The 18,274-nt window shown below is 39.8% G+C and overlaps 1 protein-coding gene across 7 annotated transcripts in view; it reads right to left on the bottom strand.

Annotated features, from left to right (window-relative positions):
* ATE1 (arginyltransferase 1) overlaps positions 1–18,274 on the bottom strand; it is a 173,017-nt gene that overhangs the window by 95,316 nt on the left and 59,427 nt on the right. For all 7 annotated transcript variants that reach the window (XM_006111405.5, XM_006111410.5, XM_006111409.5 and 4 more), the window contains 2 exons: positions 15,185–15,366; positions 8,183–8,282 (listed from right to left, as the gene is read on the bottom strand). In XM_006111405.5, coding sequence (XP_006111467.3) covers positions 8,183–8,282; positions 15,185–15,366 — 282 coding nt within the window. The remainder of the gene's footprint in view (positions 1–8,182; positions 8,283–15,184; positions 15,367–18,274) is intronic.

Below are 18,274 nucleotides of genomic sequence, written 5' to 3'. Positions count from 1 at the left end.
CAGCTGGCCCATTCTTATCTTCCTGCCATATCTACCCCTGCCCATCACAACTCCCACTGTACCATCGGTACCCTCCCCCTTGACCACCTCGCCCATGTTGCAACACTTAACAGGGAGGGATAAAAAAACCACAACTCTCACAGCCCTTCCTTGACCTTTAGTACAGGCAGGTAGGGAGAACCTCCTCTCACCAAGAGCCCTTCCCTGCCCTCCCAAATCTCATCAGGCACTGAATATGCCACCACACAAATAGCAAATATGCTGTTCTCACCAGCGCACACACACAAAAAGCAACACTATACCACACACAGAGCGACCACCACCACAATATAATACCGGCCCCTCAACCTTTGGTCTGTCCTGCAGTGCTGCCCCAAAGAACAGCCCTCTTTGGCTTGCCTCTTCTTATATTGTTATTCAGAGATACATTGTTTTTGTTGTTGTCAGATACCAGAGGGAGAGTGGTCTAGTCTTTAGTCAGGTGACCAGGAGTCAAGCCTTCTGGAGTCTAATCCCAGCTCTGCCACTGACTCACTGCATGACTGCAAAACACAATCTCTGTGCTCAATACTTCATCTGTAAACTTGATATACTTCACCACACTGGAGGAATTAGCTAAAGTTTAGAGAGTGATTTTATGGTGTAAAGTTCTAGTTAATTATTCCACAAGTTGAGGCTGACATTTATTTGCTCTCAACTTGATATTACAGATTTCTAGTGGGGTGGCAGCTTTAACAAAGGTTTAGATCAGAGCAGCTACACATTGTCTGCATTCATTATAATGGAAGCTACTAATAGAAGAGTCAGTCAGTCAGTCTGGAAGAGATAATTTGCCATTGAAGGACAAACCAGGAGTATGTTTATTCTGCTGCTACAGCACCTATCAATTTTAGTTTGTCTTCTACTAATCCCCTGAGAATTAAATTGTAGGCTGGAGTTTGCTTCTTTTTCCACTGAGAGAGAGACCATTACTATATGCGAAGAAACCAGTTTTTCACTCTATAAACGATGATCCTCAATTAAGAAAAAATAAGAGATGCCTGTGATTTGAGCTCATTATTCTATAATATAATGTAAATATCTTTTGCAACATGTTTCTGGTATCACAACATGTAAATTTGTATATGTTTTGATATACATTTACTGGTACAAATAACCCAACAAAACTTTCAACCATGAAAATTTACTAATAATTTAATTAATTTAAGCAAGGTTACTCTCAATCCTACTATTTCCCCTCAAACAGTCTCTCATATTGATTTTTTTCCCCATTGTCAGTCTACATTTCAACATGACAAAAAATGGCTGATTGATATCTGATTACATTTTGAATAAAGAATCCATCACTAGGGTACAAACGTCAGCTGTATTTTGTGGGGAGCTGGTCAAGGACTTGGCAATCTTTTCAGTGCTTCAGTGCCAGAGTCACAACAGCATAGAGCTGTAGGCAACATTCTGTTAGATCATACCCTGTCGTGGTTATTTCATTTCTGCCTATGCAGCAAATCCAAATTACTAAAAGGTTAACTAAATTCCGTGGTCAGGGAACTGTGAAAAAGCCAGAACTCCAGGGAATTAGACAGCCAACTCTGGATTTTGCGGATGTGTAACTGCAGCCTACTACTGTACATATTTTCTCTGCTGCAGCAGTGATGCTGAATCCCCTAAAAATCAGCCACAGAAACTGACTCTAAAGTTCAGTCAAATTCCATGGGCACTGCTTATGACCACAGTCCATCTGAGGTATTTAGTTTAAAAATGATTAATCACAGATGAATTGGCCTTTTGTTTCTTTTCTGACATTTCAGAGCCCTTTCTAGTGTTCCATCTATCTGATGTCTGGCCACGTCATGATACTGAAGTAGACTGTTTGAAATTATTCCATTTACTTTGGCCTGAATACAAGTCTGGATAAAGAGTTTAGTCAAAACACCTCTTCATATCACAGAATGTCCTTAAAAGAGTACACAGAGATAGTATAGCAAGAAGCTATTAGCTCTGTTTCACACTTTAAAGTACTTCAGTTTTTATTTACAAACACTTAAGCACACAATTTATCCTAAAGCCAGATCCCTGGCCAAAGTAATCAACAATGTGAACTAAAACTGAAAATTAATTTGCATGCAAATATTAAAGTTGAAGGAGCCTGGGAAAACTCAGAAGCCATGCAAGCTCAGGCTCAAACAACACTAAACAAAGCAAAACTCTTTGCCAGACATGACTGCTTACAAGGAAATGTGATTTATGGTCAATGGAGAATATATGCTAAAAAAACAACGCAGCAGACTACATACTCATTCTTGAAATCAGAACAGCAGAAACAAAAGCAGTTTGATGCCAACCACGAGGGTTGTAACAGTCACAGAATGTGTAAGGGAAACAAAATGCATGGTTGGGGGTCTTTGTAGACTTAGAGAAGACTGGGAGAATGGGGTTGGTTAAGTATGTGTAGACACTGATCAGTCAAAGTTCCCCAATCTGATTAGGAAGAATGAAGCAGCAGATGGAGGCTCAACAGGAAAACGATCTTTCCCTGGGATCTCTCTGGAGTTACTATTAGCTGAATTTGGTTATTTGATTTAATCATTGTATTGGTAAGCACAGACCTTTGATTGAAAAACGTTCACAGCTATTAAAATGCATAGAAAGAGTCAGAAATCAACATCACTAGAAAATAAAATGCTCTCTTGTGCTTGAAGTTTTGTCACCAACTCGTAAGAACATAAGAATGGCCATACTGTGTCAGACCAAAGGTCCAACCAGCCCAGTACCCTGCCTGCCGACAGTGGCCAATGCCAAGTGCCCCAAAGGGAGTGAATCGAACAGGTAATGATCAAGTGATCTCTCTCCTGCCATCCATCTCCACCCTCTGACATACAGAGGCTAGGGACACCATTCCTTACCCATCCAGGCTAATAGCCATTAATGGACTTGCCTCCATTAATTTATCTAATTCTCTTTTAAACCCTGTTATAGTCGTAGCCTTCACAACCTCCTCAGGCAAGGAGTTCCACCGGATGACTATGTGCTGTGTGAAGAAAACTTCCTTTTATTTGTTTTAAACCTCCTGCTCATTAATTTCATTGGTGGCCTCTAGCTCTGATATTATGGGAACAAGTAAATAACTTTTCCTTATTCACTTTCTCCACACCACTCGTGATTTTATAGACCTCTATCATATCCCCCCTTAATCTCCTTTTCCAAACTGAAAATTTCTAGTCTCTTTAATCTCTCCTCAGATGGAACCCGTTACAAATCCTTAAAGGCCTAAGAAAAAAAGGCACCATGCATTATGAATCTTGGAGAGCTTTTTTTGAATGTGGAAATACTTGAACTTTCTAGTGGACCACTTTTTCCAACATAAAACCCATCATATTTAACAGAGTAAGTCTTTAACAGAGAAGTTGTATAAAACAAGTTTTAATACTGCCCTAAAATAAATGCAATATCACCACTGCTTAATGTTTATTGCCTATATTTTTTCCACACACTAACATATTGGTTAATTGGACTACAGAAATCCTGACATCTGTTTTATTGGGGGGGGGAGGGTTATTTAACTAATTAATGAATATTAACCCATTATGGAAGCAAATCTGGAGGGTGAGGAAACATAAAAAGCTCATATCATGGGATTTTTAAATTTTCCTGTTCGCCATTTCCAGTTTAGCAATAATTTAATAGGTGCTATAAGTGCTGTTTTAAGACACATTTCAAGTCAAATGAGAAATGTGAAAGATGGTGGTGTCAAATGTAACTCCTTTTCAAAACTATTGTAGCTACACACAATCAACTACATGTGTGATTCCTGGGGCTGAAAAATGATCCTTAGTCATACAACCCTTTGCCTGGAAAGTGAGAATGGTTAAGTGTTGTTATAGTGCCATGGGACTTAGGTTCAGAGGATTCTATTTCCCTATGTTCTAGCCTCTAATCGTCAACCAGCATTACGCACTATTTATCGCTGTGTGCCAAGAGTCATACGAGCATTTATAGAAACAGCATCTTTTGAATGAGAAGGGCCCACTTTTACCATGAAAGTGTAATTTGTCAGTGCAGTATTGACTTGCTCAACATTGCTAAAACATCTGCAATTGCACTGAGTAATTGGTGTTAAGCCCAGGCCATACTTGAAGAAGGTTGCCCAAAGATATGCTTGTATGAGGATTTACATTAACTATAAGATATAAAATACATAGGCCTCTTTTTTTCTTCAGCAAAATTCACTTCAGATGCCTAGATCTAAGGTGATAAGTATAAAAACTACAGATGTGACAATCACCCATCTGCTCTTCATATAGCACAGAATGCTATCCAGCATTTTATTTACAAAGGAAAAAGGAAGCCATTATATATTGACTACACTACTATTCTGTTCCAAAATTTTAAATTGGAATATTACACAGTCTCAGCAATAGAAACAGTGTCCAAAAGGAATACAGTCAGCGATCAGCATTCATAAAAATGTCCAGTTAGAATAGAATTCTGTTGCTTATGAATTGACACTCAGCTTTCAGCCACATTTTTATTAAAGATTTTAAAATGCTCACTGGAGGCACAGATTAAAAAGATCTTATATTAAATGCAACCAATTAAAGCCCCGATCCTGAATCATGAAATTGCTGCATGCATGCAGTGCCCCAGTTATTTCAACAGCAGTCTGCCTTCATGATTCATAACACAGAATAAAGGACTTCAATATTATATTCACCTGAAGTGCAATACTACCACAAGTTCAACAATTAATCCTAAAATCACCACTCTGATACATCCTAGATCAATCATTCACCCCCTTTCCTGACAACCAACAGAAAAACATAGTCTTAGCAAACCATTTATGATATTAAAAGATTTGAAAAACTAGTAGATGATTCAGGGAAAGTCTGAATCCCAAATGGTATACTAGCAGCAACTTTCTTTTAATCCAAGGGGTGGGGAGGGTAATCCCTACTCAGAAGTTTCCAAATATCAACAGCATAGCATGGAAAGAAGGGAGGTTACCCATTAAAATCTATCCCAACCTTTCCTTATTTTATTGGTTAAGAACAATAACATCTTCAACTCCAGATGGTATCAAATTGGCAGTCAGTTGTAATGAGAAATGTAAAATCCTGTTTCCTCAGTGAACATAATGTTTAACCAGTTAACCGCTTCAATGAGAGATGGTGTGGTTAACCAGTTATCCAACAGCTTGGCCAGGCTGGCCCGCTCCCCACCCCTGGCATGGCACAGCGGACCCAGCCTCCTCCCATGGGTGGGGGCTGCTCTGGCCAGGTCAAGCTGTTGGCTAACCAGTTAATTGGTTAATCATTACATTCCAATTTGTAACATGTATATTTCCTTCTAAAGTCACTATTTAACAGTGAACAGGCATATGGTGCACTATTTTCAGTTTCTAAATGCTCTCAGTATTTAACACTGCAGAGCAGATTATAAAATGATTTGTTCTCTCAGTACACCACCATCTCCAACACCCCATCTTCTCTCCTCCATCATTTGACTGTGCTCACCATGATATCAATGTATAGCTTCTCTTCATATTTTTCAGTGGCGCATCATTGGAAGAAGGGAATTGTTAAAACTGGGACTAAGCAGGGTATTCAATTTAACACCAATGTGTCAAACTTAACTTTTGTGTAATTATTTAATCCATAAAACTACCAGTATTCATATATAAAACTACTCCTCACTTCATAGGAGACATTTAAATGCTTTAAGATTGGTTTCCATAGTGTTATTCAGAAGAGTAATAAGTGGTGACTGTTAAACAGAAAAACCTGAAAGCTTTTCCATAAACCTTCACTCTTCATCCTCTCCTGCTATTGCACATGTTCTGCGTATATATGGCTGTCCCCGTTTCTGGAGTCTTTCTGGTACTGTAAATGTAGACTTTCAAATTGGGACATTTACAGTTGTTTAAGAACACTGAATAGGTTTAATAAGAGACTATGTCCTCACTGATGTCAACAAAATCGCTCAGGTGTAACTGAGGTCAGAATTTGGGGGTTCCAAGTAACTAAAGAGGGGATAGAGTATCATCAGCCCTACTTCCATGGTAAGAATTTAATAAGTATGCAAACAGGAAGCACCTATAAAAGGTGAAATTTTCACTGGACTCCATTTAAATTCACAACATAAAGCAGCACAATTCGCCTCTCTAGAGGTCAGGCTCCATTGTGGTTAATCATATAACTGCAAAAAGGTTGTGGGGGTACAGCATACGTTTGCAGCATTTAGTCTGTACAGCTTGATAGCTTTTGGCTATTTTAGTACATTGGCTTGTGCATGAGCTTTCTTCCAACCTGGGATGCAAAGTTCATCTTGTTCACTGAAGTTACTGCTGATGGCTAAGAGAAGTGATGTTTAATAATGATATCATAAAGAGCTGAGACAGTGTTTGTCTTATCAGTTATAAATAAGTCTCTCCTATTATTTGAACACTTTATTAAGTTGAATACATTTTTCAACAAATTTACATTGCATGATAGAATAATGATGTTAAACTCTGATGCCTTAATGGTCATGAGTCATCCCAAACTTCTAATGTACGCCAAAAATCATGGCAAGTAATTAAAACACATAGCTTCAGCTACTGATGTGATACTTTATAAGGAGACAAGAAGTTGTAGGTGGTATTTTGCTATTCACTGACTTGTCTACATCCAATTTAACTGTTCCCTTGGTTTGGCTGGTGTATACAGATGATAAACTGTCTCTGGCAAAGGAACAGGGGATGATTTTATTTATAGAAAATCAGGCTTGTTTTGTCAGCTAGGGAGGAATGAGTAATCATGAGCATATGCTGAACATAGGTTACAACAAAATTGAGATGGCTCTTGCCTCACTTTCCATTAGACAGCTTAGAAACATTAGATATTAAACAGCCCTGGTTTCAGCAACTGTAACCTCATCAGATCTATTAGCATCCTTTCTACCAATTAGTGCTCAAAATAAATGCAACTCTGCAAACGAACTTTTCATTCATTGTTTTTAACAGATACCCATTAAAAAGTGACCACGAACCTTTTACCTTCAGCCGTATTTCTTTCTGTTTCTAGAAAAAAGATGTTTCAGCTAACAAAAGAACTGTATTAATATGACATTTATTTTGCTATGTTTCATTGTTCTGTTGATTTTTTGGGAAAAAAAATTGAGATCAAGAGTTTTGTAGGATTCAAAAAAGAGTTTACATTCATAGGGATCATGAGCGTACCCAGATTCACATTAGCTTTTTTAAAAACCAGAAGGGACGTAAACCTTCATGATTCAGGACACAAGCAAATCTAAATTCACATGGGATAAGAAGAAATTTCTTATGTGACAGTTATTCCAAACTCTCCACTATGGGATTCTTATACCTTCTTCTGAGGATTCTGCTGTGGTTATGCAACCTGACAGACTCGCTGGGCCGCCAGGCAAGGCTGGGGGGGCACTCTGCACTCTTGGAAGGGAGCAGGACCTCAGGCAGAAAGGGCGGGGCCAGGGGAGCCAGCCATCTGCACCACCCAGACTGCAACCCCATCTAACCCCTCGTTATCTGGAGTGCATTGCTTGGAGCTCTATAGTATGTCATGCAGAACTCTGACGGCAATTTCAAGGGGTTGGGGCTCTGAACACTCTCGTTGCCACAGTAGCAGCAGTCAGAAGCCCCAAGCCCCTTTTAATCACCCAGGCCCTACGGTACTTCCACCCTCTTACCCACCCCCGTCGACAGGTCTGACTACTGCCAACTGTCTGAGACACAATACTCAACTGAGTGCCCAGTGATTTGTTCCAGTTCACTACTTCCTGTGTTCCTATTAAAAAAGCATTAAATGGGAGAGTCACAAGTACACCCAAGACGACATGTTGTTGCAGAACATTTCCACAGTCAAATATGATTTTTAAAAAAGTCAAGAGTATGAAATATGGCAAATCTGAGATACCCTGGAAGCCAATGATATGACATACTGCTGACATCTTTGAAACTTCTAGTGAAAGATTTTAAGCCAACTTTAATAAATACTGTATACAAATAAATGCACAAAAAAATTAACTCTTAAGCCAAGTTAGCAGTAGCCAACATTCAACTATAACCCCTAACAATCCATGTTAAAATCCAGTATGACAATTATAAAATAACACTGTCAGACATTTCAAACAGCATCAAATATGCTAACAGAGTAATAAAATACACTTTTACCTTGTATCTCATTTTAGGACATGAATGAATGTAGAAACCCATATAGTAATAGCACAGTTCATCAGCTTTTTCATGGAGTTGCCTAGTGAAAGCAATTTCTCTGTGAAAGTGAAGAAAATGGAATAATTTTGAATTCTAGCCTTCATAGATACATGTATCATTTTTATAAAATAAATGCATTAGTCACCTAAATCTTGGATTAAGATAAAACTCTAGTCAAGATAAAACAAAAACTGTAAACTCAAAAGCAGTATTATTTCAAAACCACAAATTCAAAACACCAATTCAAGTAGAAGAGCCTCATTTCTGTCCTGCCAATTCAAATGGCAAAAGATTAAAGGCACCCATATAACAGGTTTCTTATTAATATTCATACTTATTGGAGTTGTATAGAAATCTGGCTCTCTCATTGTATAGAGAAAGTCTATACACAGTATGGGCAAACATGAGAGCATTTTTAAATCAACAAGTTTCAAGAAGTTTTGTTTATTCTACTGTGTGCATTCTAGGGATTTATATGCAAAACTCTCCATCTTCATGCAGCAAACACTATTTTTCACATACATATTGCTTGTTTGCATGACTGCCTCATCTAATTTGAGAGAGAAAAGTGCCACAGTATTGCACAGTAAATATTTTTCTTTATTATACTGACACTCGACACTGCTGCTATAGTAAGTGTTTTGTCAGTGTTTCCGCTATAATGCTTATTTTTAAGGCATTTATAACTTGGCAGCTTACATTTGAATCTGTCTGAAACCTGGATGTGTTTGAAGAGCAAAGAGGATAAGCAACATTTGTTTTTAATTGCTTATTGTTTTTATTGCTTCGGGTACTAATGAAGATACTGCAAGATATGGAGATCCTAATATATTTAATGTTTAAAAAAATTACATGATGCTCACATATATAGGAAACTACATGTTTCAAGGGTTTGTTAAATGTACTCTAAACCTACACATATATTCAATTCAAATAGGAATCTGTTGGAAACTGTTGCAGAGGACTGGTCCTTTCAGATGAGTCTGAGCGCCATATAGCGATGATAGACTCCGTGGAGGAGAACAAGCTAACCCATCCCCACCCACAAGTAGTTAATTATTTAAGTGGTTAGATAGCAGCTAATTAGCTTAAGACACTTGGACTTTATAAAATGTTTGAGTAGGCACTTCGAACCACAGGTAGAGAGTAGATTCTCATGTAAGCTCTGGAGGCAAAACCTTGAATGGAAAGCCTAACTCCAGGGGAAATGGCTCTGGGGCAAGCTCTATAGCCCAGAACAGAGAAGGATACAAGAGCAGTCCAGAGGCGCTGGAAAAAGGGAAGAGCAGAAGAACCTTTTTGTTTGCTGGGATTCTTTAGTTTCTTGTTTTGTAACCTGGTTGGAGGGTTAAGATACTAACTAGAGAGAAGAGAGCTAAGACTACCCATCTTGAAGTAAGATATTAAGTTAGGGGGTGGCTACAATGAAACACAAGGCCAACAGTAGGTGATACTGGGAAGTAGGAATTCTGATTCCTGAAGTAGGAATAAGAGATCCTCCGGAAAAGGGCTTTATTCTGGATGATCGCGCCAGTCTGAACGCTCTTTTCCGGCTTTTCCCCAAGCCGGAAAAAAAGGGGCGGCCATGTTTATTTAAATCCCGCGGGGGATATTTAAATCCCCCGCGGATTTCCCTATTCCAAAGTTAGAAATTAGCATGCCTCTTCCAAAGAAGGGGCCAGTCTAGACGTAGCCCATGTGTTTAAAATGCAGCCAAATAAAATTATATTAAAAAGAGAATACTAGTTATTCTTCCACTCTATTCTGTGCTGATTAGGCCTCAATTGGAGTACTGCCGCCAGCTGTGGGCACCACATTTCAAGAAAGATATGGAGAAATTGGAGAAGGTCCAGAGAAGAGCAATAAAGAATGCTTAAAGGTCTAGAGAACATGACCTATGAAGGAAGACTGAAAGAACTGGGCTTGTGTAGTTTGGAAAGGAGAAGGCTGAGAGGGGACATGATGGGGTTTTTCAGGTCATCTAAAAGGGTGTCACAAGGAGGGGGGGAGAAAAATTCTTCTCCTTGGCCTCTGAGAATAGATCAAGAAGCAATGGGCTTAAACTGCAGCAAGGGAGGTTTAGGTTGGACATTAAGAAAAACTTCCTAACTGTCAGGGTGGTTAAACACTGGAATAAATTGCCTAGGGAGGTTGTGGAATCTCCATCTCTGGAGATATTTAAGAGCAGGGTAGATAGACAGCTATCAGGGATGGTCTAGATGGTACTAGGTCCTGCCGTGAGGGCAAGGGACTGGGCTTGATGACCTCTCGAAGTCCCTTCTCGAGGGTCTAGCGTTCTATGATTCTACGACTATAGGCAAAATAAAATCTTTTTAAATGAATTACAATGTGACAATGTTCATATTTCCATTCAGATTAATTTGGTCCCAACCAAACAAAAATTAGTGGTTTTCATTTTAAATGCTCTTTATATTTTAAAATATTTTAAATTAGAATTTTCTTATTTTCACGGGGAACTGCGTAGAACATTGATTCAATAACATGAAAGCAAGAACATTCTTAGTTAAGGCTGCCACTCTGTCTTTAATTTGCATCTCATACACAACTAGTATTTCCTCTAAGCTGCTCAGCAACACAGCTTCACAGGTGATTAATTGGCCCTGCCCAGTCAATTACCTCCATTCAGGGAGACCTGAGCCTCTGACTGAGTGTGGCTGATTAATCACCTGTGAAGCAGTGCTGCCACACAGCTTAGAGGGAACACTATACAGGCAGCCCCTGACTTGCAAAGCGATCAGTTCCTGGGGAAGCGTCGCAAGTTGGGAGCATCATAACTCGAACCCACATTTATAATAGACACTGTGCACCATTGTAAATGTGGGCCAAGAACATAAGTCAGGGGTTCGATGCTACATAAAATAGCTCAACTAGACCTGAAATACATTTTTTTTCCTGTCAAAAAATTTGAAGTACTATGAAGTGTTAATTTTCATGACATCAAGTAGTATTCAAAAGAGGCTGAATTTCATTCTGGGAATAACAACAGTATAATTCTCAAAAATAAGTAGTCTCTGAGGTGCCACAGGACTAACAAAAATATATATAGTATCAAGAGCTTTCGTGGCCAAAACCCCCCTCAGTGTATTTTTTGTCAGTTTATATCATATTGTGAAAATCATTCATGCTGATAACTTACTAGAAGCTTTTTACTCCTCCCCTTGCTCTTTACTCGTGTTTCCACACCTCTTAATCAACCTAAAATCTCTTCCTTTCTACATAATCAGCAACATAAGTTCTCAATAGCATACAGTGAAAGTGACAAAACTAATGTAGTTCGTCTCCTCAGAGTAAAATTGATAAAAGATTTTATAAAATCGTGTTCCTTTGCTGTTTCCTAAATTCTTTCTAATGGGATGTGTGTGTGTGTAAGAAGAGTAACATTAGATTGGCCCCTTCTAATATTACTGGGATTTCAGCTTTACTGCCTTAAATGCAGAACGATTTACAAGCTGGCCTCTTAACTTATTGCACCATGAAAGCATGTTGTGCCTACATAAGGTTTAGAATTTATTATATAGGAAATGTACATAATTCCAAATATTCACATGCAAGGTCTATGTCAATCTATTGTTATCCATGCAATGCAATACATACCACAAGATATAAAAAACATTCTTAAAATACTGCTTTCATGTGTTCAGCTCCTTTGAAAAAATCAGGCACCTTTTATTTAGGTGTTTAACATTATGCAATATACCTCGGGATGATGAAATAGTCAGTGATTCTAGTAATGGTTTCTGCTTAAATTATGTTGTGACAGTTTGGGAAAATTCTTTATGTAAAACTTACAATTTCCGGTTGAAGTTTACAAAACTGGTGGATCACTGAATGCATCAGTGTATTCTGTAGCAGCCATTTGTTAACTGGGTCTGTGTCATGGACCGCCCAGACTATGTCAAAGGAGGTGCAACAGAAACAATTATATGTTGTCAACCTGATTGGTCTTCTATTGAGATGGAGGCACCCTAACAGAATGAGATGGCTGCAATCTAGGGGGAATCAGTTCTCACCATGCTGTCTGCAGGGCTTGGGGAGGTGAGCTTGAACAAAGGAAAATTCCCAGCGGCGGGAGGGGGGAAAACAGAGAAAAAGGCATTAGAAACTGCTGTTAAAAATCACGTTCACTGAGCAGCACAGGAGAGAGAATCTAGAACCCCCTAAGGTGCTTACCAAAGCCCCCCAAATGGTCAAGCGTTACGAAGAATCAGTAGAAGGGAACTGTGTACAGCTCCATCTGTACCTAGATCTGTGCATCTCTTGTGCTTTCATTATGAGTGAAGTGTGATTGGTTTAGAAAATCCTCTGAAAAGTCACATACCAATGAAGTGTTAAACTATAAACCAGAGTATCCGAGAGGAAGGTGTGCTAGAGTAACTGGGGCATTTTGGATAGTGATGCCAAATGTCATATGTATGTTACAGTTTGTGCCACTGATGGGGTGGGGCTTCAGGCAAAGGGGCATTTCTCCCTAACTCATTTGAGATAGCGCACCAAACTTGGTGCACCAAGCTGTAACACTGAAGGATTCTCTTTACAGTTGCTGAAGGATTTTCCTGGTTGAGCTGCACATTTGCAAGCAGATATCCGAAAAAATAGATTTTAGTTTGAATAGATAGAGGCAACAAATAGATAATAGTTAAAACCATATTTTGAATTTGATCACTTACAGCGTGTCTACATTGAAGGGCTTACCTCAAAATAAGCTACAGAAATTGAGCTACATGAATTGCATACCTTATTTCGAAATAGGTCATTTCAAAATAGGGAGCGTCTACACAGCACTTATTTTGAAACAGAGCACTCTTCCTCTGACTTCCCTCACTCCTTGTATAATGAGGGTTACAGGAGCCAGAGTAAAAAGTACTCCAACTTAACAGTATTTTGATACTATTTCAAAATAACTGCCTGCTGTGTAGACACAGACTAAGTTATTTTGGAATAATGTTAGTTATTTCGAAATAGTGTTGCAGTGTAGATGTATCCTTAGCCACGTCTACACTGCCAGCTTCTTGCGCAAGAACTGTTTTGCGAAAGAGTTCTTGAGCAAAGTCTTCCACAGAGCATGTCTACATTGGCATGTGCTTTTGCGCAAGATATGTGCTTTTGCACAAGAATGTCTAAAGCAATGTGGACACTCTCTTGCACGAGAAAGCTCTGATGGTCATTTTAGCCAGAGGGATTTCTTGTGCAAGACATTCACATTGCCTGTCTACACTGCCCTCTTGCGCAAGACAGCTTATTCCTCATGGGGAGAGGAATAACTCTTCCGGAAGAAGCCCTGTTTTCCGACGCTGTACTGTAAATTTACTTGCTCAAGAATGGACATGCAGTGTAGACTCCCAGCAAGTTTTTGCGCAAGAAGCCGCCAGCGTAGACGTAGCCTTAGAGTTACAGTGTAGAGACAGAAAGGAGATGGCCTGTCTGGCCTCCAATGATAGTTGGAGTGGGAATTTGTAAGACAGAGGCTTATTCCAAGGGCGGGAGAGCCTGGGACTAAGCCAACTCTAACACCAGGATAAGCCCCACCTTAGAGGAATCAGGGGATTCCTATATAAAAGGAGCCAGGCTTAAAAAGTGATAAAAAGTGGGAGGGAGGTTCCTACAAAGGCAAAGCAGGACATAGCAGTGAAAAGAACAAAGCCCAGGAAAATGCAACAGCAGCTGTAAAGCATTCAAAGAGCAAGAAGGCTTTTGCAGGACACTTCTGAGTCAGCTGGGAAAAAGCTTTCCAGGCAGGTAGGTCTGGAAGAAACTCTGATCTAACAGGGAAAATGCTGAATGTTCAGCTTTGTATTAAGATGTTTTGTGGATTTTTAGTTTGGATAACTATGATCCCAAAAGGGGTGGACCAAAGATTGTGCCATTGCCTAGTGATTGCTCCAATGACTCGACCCTCTGGCTGAGAAGCTGCCACAGCACTGGAGTGATGGTTGACAGGGGACTGCTAACTCAGCAAGGAGCTATAATGCTACATCTGGTTAGGAGTGGGCACTCAAAGTTGAGCAGACACCATTCATGTTGATAGTGTCCAATTAAACATTTTAACTAACATTTTAAATCTTCTGCTAAGAGATTTTCACCCTGTTCCTACTAGATGTACACATTTTCTTAAAGTTAAGTATAAGACTAATGCTGAAATTCATAAGGGAACTCAACTAAATGACTCATGTTGAAATGCTCATGTTTAGAACTACAAGATAGGGGCCTTGGTGTTAGTACCACAATTAACTACATTATATAAATGGAGGTAATCAATAAAAGTTTCACTGCTCATTTAAATAAACATCTTGTCTTGTCTCCTCATCTTAATGGAATGCCTCAATGAAATATTTACAGGTTGTACTCCCATAACCGGGGCTCCCTGCTCCAGCAACACATCCATGGTCCGGTACCACAGTTATTCCTGGACTACAGAGCCCAAGAACAGGGAGATCTGGCAGCAGGGCAGGAGCACTGTAGGTGGCACCGGCGACTCAGCTGGGAGCCACAGTGTATGTTTGTGTCGGGAGAAATGGGTGGCCAGGGAGCTCCAGCCCAAGCTACAAAGCCAGGCAGCTGCAGAGCTCAGTTGAGACTGCGGAGCTCTTGCCCCCAGCCACAGAGCCAGGTGGCCGTGGAGTTCTGCCCCAGCTGCAGAGCTTGGCCACAGCCACAAAGCAAGGCAGCTATGGAGCTCTGTTTCGGCTGCAGAGCTCTGGCTATGGTGCTCTGACCCCAGCAGCAGCGCAGCCGGTGGCATCTAGAGATCCCCGGGGAAGGGGCCTGGTGCCTCAGCAGGGACAGGCTGACACCTTAACCCAGTGGCAACCTGGGTCAGGAGAGGAGGGAGCTCCCCTGGTCCGGCAAATCCCCTTGTTCGGGACCAGACAGGTCCCAAGCTCAAATTTAAGAGCTCATCTCAATGACTACTAACTGAAGACAAAAATGTTCTCTTCTTACCTTAATGCAGAGTAGACTCCCAATGATAGGAAAGTATAGTCAGGATCATAGTACAGATACACGGAAGACACACAGTATGGAAGAATGTCAATTACACCCACTGCAATTATCTTCCCATCTAGCCAGTATTGCTGGTGAAAAGAACCATAACCACAATCAGGACCATTGGGAGGATTCTCTGCCTAAGGGAAGCAAAAAGGGGATAATTAGTGAATAAACAAGTTTTCTGTATAAGCAATACTGAAAAAGGATAACAGAGAACAATACAGACATTGAGATCTTATTCCACATTCAAAGGATGGAGAAACAATTTGAAGAACATCCACTTCCATATTACATACTTTATCACTATTAAAGAATAATGCAATGGAAATACCTAAAACCTTGACGAGTAGCTGTGTTAATCTGTCTGTATCTGCAAAAACGAGGAGTCCTGTGGCAGTTTAAAGACTAACAGACTTATTTGGGCATAAGCTTTCATGGGTAAAAACTACTTCAGACTCCATGCAAAGTGTTTTTTACCCACAAAAACTTTTGCTCAAATAAATCTGCTAGGCTTTAAGTTATCACAGAACTCCTCAACTTTTCCTAAAACCTTGAAACATTGATGTAAAGCAAGATGGACAATCAATTCTTGTTTTGAAAAAGCAACATACATTTCACAGAGTTAGCTTTACAGCTTGCAGAATGGTGTAAATGCATGCAACTCTCTATAGTCTTGGGCTGTCTACTCTGCAGGCTTCTTGCGCAAGAACTTTTTGCGCAAGAGTTCTTGTGCAAAAGTGCGTCCACATTGCCATGTGCTTTTGCGTAAGAGCATCCATGGCAGAGTGTACACACTTTTGTGCAAGAAAGCTCTGATGGCCATTTTAGCCATAGGGTTTTTTTTTGTGCAAGAAACCCCAGTTCCCGTCCACATTAACCTTTTTGCACAAGAGCTCTTGCGCAAAAAGGCTTATTCCTCGTGGGAAGAGAAATAACTCTTGTGCAAAAAGACCTCTTCTGACGACCTATTGTAAACATTCTTGCACAAGAACGGGCTTGTAGTGTGGATGCTCCACAAGTTTTTTCATAAGAAAGGACATTCTTGCACAAGTAGCCTACAGTGTAGACATAGGCATGATGATTTGTCTAAACTTTGTGAACCAATTACATCAGAGAAGTGATTCTGATCAAGTTATGAGAATTCAAAATTCTTTTTCCCCCCAGATTGTTATATATGTAATTCAAACAGTGCTTTTTCCTGATAAGCAGGAAGAAGTCTTTTCCTACTTCTACCTTTAGAAGGGTCATGCCACCAAAGATATATGTCATTTAATATATGTATTAAACATTTAAATGGAATTTATAAAATGTTTTATATTTTTTCTTCTGTCATTAATATCCTCTTGGTGATTTGTTAATTTATTTTTTTAAATTTGTATGTAAGATTGCTATCCTTAAAGTACCAAATTTAAGCGTTGTAGTCTAGTATACTGTAACAGAAAACAGCAGCTAATTCTTATTGAACTAAGCACTTAGAACTGCAAGCAATGTTCTTAGTTTATTAGCAATGGTGAGCAAGAAATAAAGCAGGAAAAATCTGTTTTGACTCTCTTCTCTTTAAAGAAAGTGCAATCCTAACACCTCGCATTGTTAAATAAAACAAACAGCTATGAATAATCTGAATATATGTTACACAAGAATAATTAAATGTAACAGATCTAGACTTAATTATTAGATTTACTCCTCCATGCCTACTTTATGATTATTGGGCCAAACCCATTGTTATAAGAACCTCATCTGTAGTCTCGTTCAAATATTTAAAAAACAGATTTCTTCTGATCAGTTGCTAGTCTTGATTACCAATTTCAGTGATACCCACTTGCTTCACTAGTGTAATCATGTAGCATGGCACAGATAGTATTATTCATATAATGCTGTCTGTTTGGGAGTTTTTTGGGGGTTATTATTATTAAAACTAATTTGAGGACTTATTTTTTTGCTTCTCTCATTTTGGACACGTCAAAAATGTTCAGAAGTAAGACTCTGAAGAGCTCCTCTCTGGGTTTGTTTATAAGTGCCCCATTGTTCAGACTACAGGGAAATAAATAGCAGTGTACCCCAAAGGGCTGCTCTGTATCTCCCTCATGTGGACTCTGTGGGCAGAACTAAAACGTACCTTGTTTGTGTTAATGCAATTGTGTAAGAAGAGCAGGGCAGTGTAGACATAACCTCACATTCCCACATCTTGGCAAAAACGTACATCTTTCTTGTAGAGTAAGGTTAGATGAAAGTCCATCACTGACTGATGCATCTACCAAAGTGTTGCTAGCTAGGTTGTTAAATGAATACATGAATATATTATGCAATGTGGATTACTCCCACTATGAGAACCTTAATTATTAACTTGTGCTCTCTGCCTTTTTTGTTTATTATATAACTTTGGTGTTACACTATATATATACATGCTACTAACAGCTGTGTATACTATAGTGCTAATAAGAATGCTACACTGATCAGAAATGTATTTGCATTTTAAAAAGCTATGCTCACTGTACACTACCCTGGGCTTCAGTTTTAAAATTGTTTTAAAAGAAAAGTGGCAAGTTCCTATCAATGAAGCAAAGATTTTGAAGATAAATACAGGCAGTCCCCGGGTTACGTACAAGATAGGGACTGTAGGTTTGTTCTTAAGTTGAATCTGTATGTAAGTCGGAACTGGCGTCCAGATTCAGCCGCTGCTGAAACTGACCGCCAGTTCTGACTTACATACAGAATCAACTTAAGAACCCCAAGCGTCCCCAAGTCAGCTGCTGCTGAAACTGATCAGCAGCTGATTCCAGGAAGCCCGGGGCACAGCAACTCTGCCTCGGGCTTCCTGTAGTCAGCGCTGGTCAGTTTCAGCAGCGGCTAAATCAGGATGCCTGGGGCAGAGCAGCTGGGGTGCTGCTGGGTTGCTCCAGTAGCGCCGCTCCTCGGCACTACTGGACCAAGCCAGCAACACCCCATCTGCTCTGCCCCAGGCGTCCTGATTCAGCCGCTGCTGAAACTGACCAGCAGCGGCTGAATCAGGACCAGAGCAGCTGGGGTGCTGCTGGGTTGGACCAG

The sequence above is a fragment of the Pelodiscus sinensis genome, chromosome 8 (assembly GCF_052426305.1).
Source record: "Pelodiscus sinensis isolate ZL-2025 chromosome 8, ASM5242630v1, whole genome shotgun sequence".
NCBI lineage: Eukaryota > Metazoa > Chordata > Testudines > Trionychidae > Pelodiscus > Pelodiscus sinensis.
Note: the sequence above shows the minus strand (reverse complement) of the source record. Positions and strands in the feature narration are given on the sequence as shown.